This window comes from Ricinus communis, chromosome 10 (assembly GCF_019578655.1).
Source record: "Ricinus communis isolate WT05 ecotype wild-type chromosome 10, ASM1957865v1, whole genome shotgun sequence".
In the NCBI taxonomy this organism is placed as follows: domain Eukaryota; kingdom Viridiplantae; phylum Streptophyta; class Magnoliopsida; order Malpighiales; family Euphorbiaceae; genus Ricinus; species Ricinus communis.
Window position 1 is genome coordinate 15,968,109 of NC_063265.1, and position 9,999 is coordinate 15,978,107.

General features: G+C 25.0%; 1 protein-coding gene across 2 annotated transcripts; it reads left to right on the top strand.

The window, feature by feature from the left end:
* The first annotated feature begins 7,692 nt into the window (after nt 1-7,692).
* LOC8278163 (growth-regulating factor 3) lies at nt 7,693-9,972 on the top strand. 2 transcript variants are annotated; one of them, XM_015728347.3, is made up of 4 exons: nt 7,693-8,071; nt 8,242-8,436; nt 8,636-9,005; nt 9,341-9,972. In XM_015728347.3, the coding sequence occupies exons 1-4, from the start codon at nt 7,807-7,809 to the stop codon at nt 9,783-9,785; spliced, it is 1,275 nt and encodes a 424-aa protein (XP_015583833.2). In that variant the 5' UTR covers nt 7,693-7,806; the 3' UTR covers nt 9,786-9,972. The 2 variants fall into 2 exon arrangements, with proteins under 2 accessions (XP_015583833.2, XP_002534110.2); XM_002534064.4 differs by having other exon boundaries at nt 7,694-8,071; nt 8,624-9,005.
* The last annotated feature ends 27 nt before the right edge of the window (nt 9,973-9,999 follow it).

Consider the following 9,999-nt stretch of genomic DNA (forward strand, 5'->3'; position numbering starts at 1 on the left):
TAACGAGGTACTAGCGTAGAAAAGAAAAAATTAAACATTATGTCTAAATAAATATAGTAAATGGTATTTGCTATTATTGCAAAACTTTATATATCTTAACCTTAGCACAAAGTTTTTTATTTATTTATTTATTTTTAATCTCACGCTTTTCACTTCTTAGATATATCATATTTGTCTAACTCGAATCTTGGAATCAATAGAATGGAGTGTTGGTGTTGGATTATACAGTTTTTTTGAGAAAATATTAATTTAATTAAAATTTTAGATTGAATTTATATTTATATTTATAAATGATAATCAAATTAAAAATTAAACTAAAATAAATTAAAACTGTAATTTATATAAGTTAATATATTATTATAAAAATATTTAAACTACTTTATTATATCACATTTCGACTATTTTATATTTTTAAGATTTATTTTAAATTTTATAAATATTACTCATTAAAAAATGAATACCACTAGAAAATAAAATAGTGGGGCTGATTTATATATATATATTTTTTAAGTTAATAGAGACTTTTGATATGTTTAGTATACTCTTATTGCAACTTTTATGCACGGAAGGTTTTTATTTTTACTATTGATATTATTTTAGCAAGAAGTTTTTTTTGCATGTTTTGCTATATTTCTAGAAGTTGATTTTGATTATTTTTATTGAAAAATTTAAATTGGGATGGGAGCAAAAATAAACAATATTATTGCATTAGGATAGGTTGAGCTTTTGAAACTGTTGTCAAATTTATGGCTAGAGAAGAGATAATCTAGTAAACTGAAGCATTTTAGTAAAAAAAAAATAAAAAGAAAAAAGAAGTGATTCCTATAGTAGCAAGACAGTGGCATGGTTGGTTATCAATTCTAAAGGATCATAAATTATTCATCGCATTAACCAACGGAAAACCAATTACGGGAATGTTTATTAGTGTAAATAAAAGGGCTCGGAAAAAAGAAAACGAACAAAAAAATAAAAGAAAAAGTATTTCCAGATAAGATGACAAAAATAATTTACCGTTTCTCTATCTATTATCGAATGGAGATTTGAAAAAGAAGAATAAAATCCACAATGGCCCCATCTGGAGATAGTTTTCACTTTTGACTGTGGATGACAAAAATAAGAGAAGTAAAATAATTTTTTATATTTAGAAAAGAGAATATACGAAATCAAAATTTATTATTAATTCATTTTACTTTTTAAAATTTTAGAAAGTTAAAATATATATTTTCTATTTTTTAAATAAAAATTTAAAATTATTTTTATCATAGATAATATATCCAATGCATAAAATTTTAGATAGATAATTAAAAAAAATCTCTATTACTAATTCTTTGTGTATTTTGGTGTTCCTAACTGTCAACTCACTTTTGTTCAATCGCCTGTTAGCATATCCACTTTTGTCTATTTGATGTTGTAAAATTGCTTTTGTCTATGACTATTTTTAAGATTAGAAATTTATTATATAATTAAAATTAATTATTATTAAATATATATTAAAAATATAATTTAATATATTATTTTTAAAATTAGAATTATTATCTAATTATAAAATTATTTTATTAGTTAATATAATACTAAAATTATATCACTTTTTAAGATATAATTAATATTATTTTATAATTAAAAATTATTTATTAATTAATAGTCAGTATTTAATTGAAAATATAATTTATAAATTAATATAAAAGTTATAAATTACACACAAACTCAAATTTTATATGTAAAAAGTAAGTATAAATATCAAAATAAAAAATTTATGTGTCAAAAATTAAAAATATATATGCCAAAATAATTTTAGGTATCATTAATATGTATTAGTTGTTTACATATGCGTTATATGCTGTTATTTTTATTTAGATTATAAAATTAAATTGATAAATATAATTTAATAAAATTTATATTATTAATATTAATTTAAAAAATAATAGTAAATTAATTTTTTCTAATATTTTATTACTATAATATAAACCAATATATCAATATATGATATTATTATTTTTAGAATTACAAATTTATTATATTATTAAATATAATATTAAAAATATAATTTAAAATAATTAATAAATTAATAGAAAATAGACTTAAATTTTATGTGCTAAAAGTAAATAAACATATCATGAAAATTTTATATATCAAGAATTAAATATACATATAAAAAAGTTTAGATTTTAAAATTAATATTATATATATATATATATATATATATATGTTTTATTTAAATTAAAAAATTTAAATAAGAGTTTTTATGAAGTTGATATTTAGTAATTAAAAGAATTGCTTAAATATTTAAATGCTAAAAAAATATATCACGTATTTCGGTTTTTTATTTCTTAAAATTTTAATTGTGTATATAAAAATAATAAATGAAAAATTTATTATTTTAATAAATTTATATAATATTTTTTGAGGTAATAAATATGAATTGATGGTTAAAAAGTATAGAAATGTGTAGTCACATCACCCGGAAAACAGTGATAAAACTAATAGTCACATGAAAATATTAATTAAACAAAAGCAATAGAAATGCAGCAGTTGTTGGTCACTGCTAATTCCTTTTTCTGACATTTTTCAGATAAATTTTTCTTGATTGCTCTTTCTTTCCCCTTCTTTTAATTCCTTCTCTACCCTCTCCAATATAAAATTCTAATGTAAAACTTTAAAAAGAAAGTCAGCTATACATTTTCTCTAGTTCTTGGTACTATTTATCTTTTTCCACTCATACTCATAATAATATTCACTCCATTTTTTATAACTCAAATTATGTATTTAAATGACTCCTAATAATTAATTCATTTTGATTGTAATGTAATAATATCACAAATTGTTCCATGATTTAAAATCCAAATAAATTATTTTCACTTAAACTTAGTAAATTTTATCCATATTTGGACTGGATATATTATGTTTTTGTGACATAAATCTTAAATGGAATAAAATTTTAAAAAATAAAAAAGAATTTTGTGTTTTGATGCTTATTTTATAGAATATAACTTCTTTTTTTTTTTTTTTATCTATTAGGAGCTTACTAGATTACATAATAAGAATAATCATTAAATTATAAATTATATAGTAGAGATAGCTATTTCTTTATACTGACTTTATAAAATAAAATTGACCTAATTCTACTTTCCAAGAGCAATATTATGAATGGAACTAAATTTTAAGTATAATAAAAGCTTCATTTATTACAAGAGCCTCACTTTTAGCATTGCACTCATCCAACTAATATGCCTAAAAATAAGAATAGACTCAGTCTTTGTTTGTTTCGTGAAAAATAATTTATTTTTGAAAAATATTTTGTGAAAAATATATATTTTTAAAAATAATTTAATTATTAATATTTAATTATAATGCTGAAAATTATTAGAAAAATTAAAAATGAAGATAAAGATAGAAAAAAAGAGTAGTAAGTGTTTTAAGAGGAGTGAAGGAGAATATTTTCCTATTTCTAAAAAGACAATTCATTTTTCTCTAAAAACATAAATAAGAATTTATGTTGACTGAAAAATATTTTTCTTTGACGTATCTTTTTAAGTATTTGAATAAAAGAAATTTAAAAAATATTTTTCTGATAAATATTTCATGAAATAAATATACTTTAAAATCAACATAATTAAATTTTTCCAGTAAAAAAGTTATTTCCTTTGAATGTGGTAATTTCTTTCATTTACTTTCTCCATTCCACTTTGATTGATTTTTTTTATATATATTTTTAAAATTTATTAGTAGCTAATTACTAAAAATACTTTTTAGTAATTTTACATAAATATTGTTGTTTATGATTAAACTAAATTTGCGAATTTTATCAATATTTTTTGAAATTTAAATGTAAAAAGCTTATTTAGATATTTAAATTTTAATAATAAAAAATTATCTTAATTCTAATTAAAAAATTTAAAATATTCTAAAAAATGACAAAAATAATGACACGATAAAGAATTAATTTCCTTTTAGTTTGACGTAATTGAAAGTGATTAAAATGAGATGGAAATACAAAAATAAACATTTATTCTCTTATATTACCTAAAATTGGAATAAAATTAATAAATTATTAAAAATATAAATTAAGAATGATTCTTTTACTTTAAATATTTTATATTAAAACGCCAATTCTTTTCAAATAATTTTTTGTCATTGTGCTTTTTTTTTTTTCCATAACATACACATATTTTAATTTTTCAAAATGTAAAACAAAGTGTAGGATAAAGAAAAGAAAAAACTTTTAAAAAAGTCTAAATATATATTTATATTTTAAATCTTAGTCATTTAATGAGGTTTAAAATCATATTAGCATACTTTCTCAAAAAAAGAATAATTTAATTTAATAAATATCTAAATATATTTATTTTTAATATTTTATCACTTTTTAACATGAATTTTCATTCAATATTTTTACATGTATCATATAAAAATATAAAAATATTATTAAAAAATAAAATTTAGATATATATTGTGTTAGATTGAGAATTAAAATTATTTAAATATTTAAATATAATTAAAATATTTATTAGATTATAATTATTAATTAAAATAAATAAATAATTAAATAAGGAATATATATATATATATATATATATATATATATATATATATATATATATATATATATATATATATGTCTGCGCGCGCGTGTATTTGGCTGAAAGAAAGAGAAAAAGATGCATGCCCATGCATGTAATGCTAGTTTGAGACATGACCAGTTGACAACCATTATTTAAAGTACCCATAACCGAACATAAAGAGAGAAAAAGATTTAAGAACCCCTTGAATAAAAAAAATCTTAAACATCGTATTATTTATTCATTTCAATATTACTATAATGTTGTATATAATATTTTTACTAAATTTATTTTCTAATTCTAAAATATCAAAGAAATTATATAAGTGTAATAAATTTTATAATATATATAAAAAATATTTTAGTTATTTTTATAAAATTAGAATATATTAAATATTTTTTAATTTCAATAATTTATTAAAAAACAGTTAGTATAAAATAAATAGAGTATTATTTTTTTAAATAAACAATTAAAAAACAAAAAATAAGTGTTAATTAATTGAGAATATTTCGGTTACTATAAACTATTATTACTAGCATTAGGGATTGTTGGGACAGGTAAGCAAAGCAAAGGAACCTAGGCACATTAATAATAATAATAATAGTAATAAAAAAAAAAAAGGATACTCGTGTAAATATATTTTTCAATCGGGGGTGTATGAGTCAATTGTGCTTCCTTTCAATTTGGCTTGCTGCACAGAACTGTGTGATCCACTTCATGTTAATTTAGCGGCTCGGCTCTGTCCTCTTCGGCTCCCAAGTTAAGTATGAAGCCAACCAATTACAGATTAATATCGATATTGATATTGATATTGAAATTTATATAAATGGGTCGGGTTATGAGATTAAAAGAAGGCCCGTATAGCAGGCTACTGCCTGATGGCCCGAGTAATTTTCCCATTTAAGGTATCAAGTCTATGAATTTTATGATATATATAATATATATTTGTTCCTTAAAATATGGTTGAATTTATCACAGTTTTTAAGGACGTTACATAATTGCTCCAAATTTTGGGAAATATTATAATTGTGGTGTTATTGGGAGAGTCACTGATAGTTTATAATGATTTAGATTAATCAAAATTTTTGTATAGTTGAGTCCCTAAGTAATTTCATTTCAAGTTAATGATAAAATTTAAAAAAAGTTTAGGGCGATTTACCCTTAATTCATGGAAAAATTTATCTTTATATATATGAGGTCAAGGAGAGAAAAAAAGATAGTTATAATAAAGCTTTTATAAAAAAACTTTTAAAAGTGATTTTTTAAATATTTTTTTTATATTAAAGTGAACTGCTGAATTAGTTATAGATTTGAAGGCAAGTAACGGTATATATCATAATTAATAAAAAAATTATATACATATATATAAATATTTTATATTTTAATATTAGATAATTAATATATTATTTATTATTTAAAATTAATATATATATATCAATTATTTATTAATTTAATATATAAATATAAACATACACTGAATCAGTAGAATTATACTAGGGTCAGCCATTAAGCCGGTGTTGTTCAATGCTACAAAAGCAACCCCCAAAATGATGATTTAAATAACAAAACTACTAGCAAATATTTGGTAAATTTTAATCCACTGTCATATCAAAATAGGCTCATAAATTTTGTACACGAAATAGACATGGACGCGACATATTCTTACATAGTGTTGACCTCACGGTTGTTGTATCCCAAATCTTCTTCTACGAGCTTGATTTTAATAACAAAATAGTTTATTTTATTTCATTCATGTGGAGAAGAAGAAGAAGAAGAAGAAGAAGAAGGAGGCACAATGACAGCAACAGCAATAGCAGCAATTGAGAGTGTTGTTGAAAAGAGAGCCAAGAAGGTAACATTTTTCTTAGCCTTTCAAGAAATTCAACTGTGGAAAGACAAAGTATACAGACAAAAGGTCTGAGCTTTGGGCTGAGTTTGGAAACTGTAATTCGGCTGATAAGGAACTGCATTGTCGGCTCAATCTCTCTCTCTTTAATCTATTATCCTTTTGCATGGCCAAAAACCAAAATCAAAAATAAAAATATAGAATAGAGTTTTATTGTTTATTAGACTAATAAAAGCCTGTTTACGTCTCTCTCTCTCTCCGGTGGGTATTCCCAAGCAAAAGCAATTTCATTAAAATACATTTCCCCTATTCTTTATATTTAACATGTTATAATATGAAAAAAATATTTTGATAATATATTACACAGATTATAAAATTTAACATATATATTATATTATTATTACTTCCTTATTATTAAAATAATAAAATATGTATTTTTATATAAATTTAATATAAATCACAACTACTAGAAAAATTGATATATATATAATATATATTTTATATTTTAATATTAATAAATATATATAAATTCTTATTAATTTAATATATAAACAAAAATATATATTAAACCTAAATAAATTTTTTAATATTTTAATTGTTAAATATTTCGAGATCCATCCTCCTAATTATAGATTTAATTTTTACATTTATAAAAAATAGAAACTTCACTTTCTCTTATATTAACCATTAACACTTATTAATTTATAGTTTTCATTTAAAGTAAAGTAATAATATCATATTTTAAGATTTTTTACATATATTTATATATTTATTATAATAAATAAAGTTAATATATATATATATAATATATATTGATATTTTATTATTTAAAATTAATAAATATAAATATCTCATAATATTATTATTATTATTATTTTTCTTTAGTTGGACTTATTTTAAAACACATTCAATCAACTCCAATTTTTTGATATGTTAGTTTTAAAGTTATACCATTCTCAGTTAATAGTAAATGGAAAGATTTTATTAATATCTAGAAATAATAGATTAATATAAATAAATATTTATTAAATTAATATATAAATATAGATATACATAGAGTAATATTTTAAAAGAAACTATTTTATTTTTATTATAAAATATATTGGGGAGAGAGGTTCTTTTCTTTCATAGTAATTTTTTTAATCTCTCAACTGTCTTGTCTGAGTGTCTTTTTCTCAAGTGACCCCAAGGCTTCTCCACTGGCCATAAACAAACTTTGCAGCCTTTTTTTGTCAGATTGTGGTGCTTAACTATCTGCCAAAAGATATAAAAGAACCTACTCAACTCACTGCAAAAAGCTTTTCTAAACTTTCTCTTCTTTCACTTGCCCAACACAACACTTCTCAATAACCAAAAAAGCCAACCCAAAGCTTAAAAAAGGAAAAAGAGAAAAACTCTCTCTCCATGGACTTCCATCTGAAGCAATGGAGAAACCAGCAGCATGAGTCAGAAGAAGAAGAAGAACAGCCCTCTGAGAAGATGCCAAAACTCCTTCTGGATCCTCCTCATGAACCACAACAACAAGAACAACAGCACTACCCAATATCTGGGTCTACTGCTGCTCCTCTTCCTTTGTTTGTACCTGAACCCCACAGTAATAATAAAAACAGTAACTTGTCAGCGTTCCTAGATTCAAGCACAGCTCCTCCTGCCACCGCCAGATTTCCGAGTAATTACTTTCTTTCTTTCCCTTTTCTTGCACCTCATAGGCTAAAGAAAGAAAGTTCTCTTCTTTCTTGCTATATATTTATAGATATATATGTGAAGCTTTTTTGGCTGGTTTGCTATTAGTTATTTTGCTTCAAATTTACTTTTCCTTTTCTTTTCTTGTTCTGTTAGGAATGGGAGGTAGTGGTTACTTTAGCTTAGCTCAGTGGCAGGAGCTAGAGCTACAAGCTTTGATCTACAGATACATGTTAGCTGGTGCTGCTATTCCTCCTGAACTACTTCAACCAATCAAGAAAAGTCTTCTTCACTCTCCTCCCTATTTCCTTCATCACCCACTTCAACATTATTCTTATTATCAGCCTGCTTGTAAGTTTCTATGTACTTTTTTAATGGTTATTTTATTATTTGTTGATTTTGATTCTCCCAAGACTTACTGTTGCTTCTTGTTTTTCTTCTTTTCGAAGATTTAAGACACTGTTTTTTCTTGGTATATGCATTCTTGATCTTTTAACATATCACAAACAAATCTGCTGTTTATTATACTTTTTATCAGTGCTGCAAACAGGGTATTGGGGAAGAGCAGCCATGGATCCGGAGCCCGGCCGGTGCCGGAGGACTGATGGGAAGAAATGGAGGTGCTCAAGGGACGTAGTGGCTGGCCAGAAGTATTGCGAGCGCCATGTTCATCGTGGCCGCAACCGTTCAAGAAAGCCTGTGGAAATCCCCACAACCAATTCCTCCACCAGTACTAATACCAATTCTACTGGTATTGGCGGCGGCGGTGGCGGAGGCAGTGCGGGTGGTGCAATCAGTGCTGCTTTCAGTAGCAGCAGCCCAGCTATTGTCGCACCACTTTTATCAGGGGTGGCTAGTGGGACTAGTCTTTCTTTTTCTGGACATTCCCCTTCAAACGAGTTACTTCACCTCAACAATAGGTAACTTATTAATTATTTTTGAATTCTTGCAGCTAATGTATTTGTACTATTAGATTTTGGATGATATGGTGGAACATTTCTTTTTAACTTGACGACATATATGGAACCTATACTGTTTTAATATTACTGTTTTGGAATTAAAATTTATCGAGTTATTATGTTGTTTTGGTAGGACCCAAGTGTCCCTTACCTATGAGAGGAGTTTTTAGATTCTGTACAAAGTAAACCCTAACCACAACTTTTTAAGACATTGCTGTTCTCATTATCTTTAGTTTGGTATGCAATTTTTTTTGTCCTGCTTTTTTTAAAGACTTTATTGTTTTGATCTCTCATAGATCCTCGGATCCCAAAGCTGAAATCAAAGGCCTTCTCCTTGGCCCTCAAAATGAGGTTGCTAACAGAAGTGATGGCCATATTCTGAGGCACTTTTTTGATGACTGGCCGCGTTCGCTTCAAGAACCTGATAATACAGCAAGTAATGCTAGTCCAATGAACTCCGCGACCTGTCTGTCAATTTCAATGCCAGGAAACTCATCTTCTGATGTGTCGTTAAAATTGTCCACCGGCAATGGAGAGGAGCCGGCAGGATCCAGAGGCAGTGAAAGGGAGCATCATCCACAAGTGAATTGGACGGGAGGGTGGGGCACAAACCAGATGTCTCCCATGGGAGGACCACTTGCTGAGGCATTGAGATCCTCCACCTCTAATTCATCTCCAACTAGTGTTCTACACCAGTTGCCTCAGGGATCGACCTCCGAAACTATCTACGTTAGCACTTGATTTTAGTTTCTGTTTTGTATATACATTAATAATGTGTTTCTATGTTTTCTTTTATTGCATGTTATAGACATCCCATTCATAATCCTACTTCGTAGGATTCGTATGGATGGCACTACCAACTTTGTTTGTTTTAATTGGAAATGTTTCACCATTTGTTTGTTCAAAATCTTCGGTCTCTCTGTCGGCTCCTAGACTTTCCAATCAGCAATTTTTA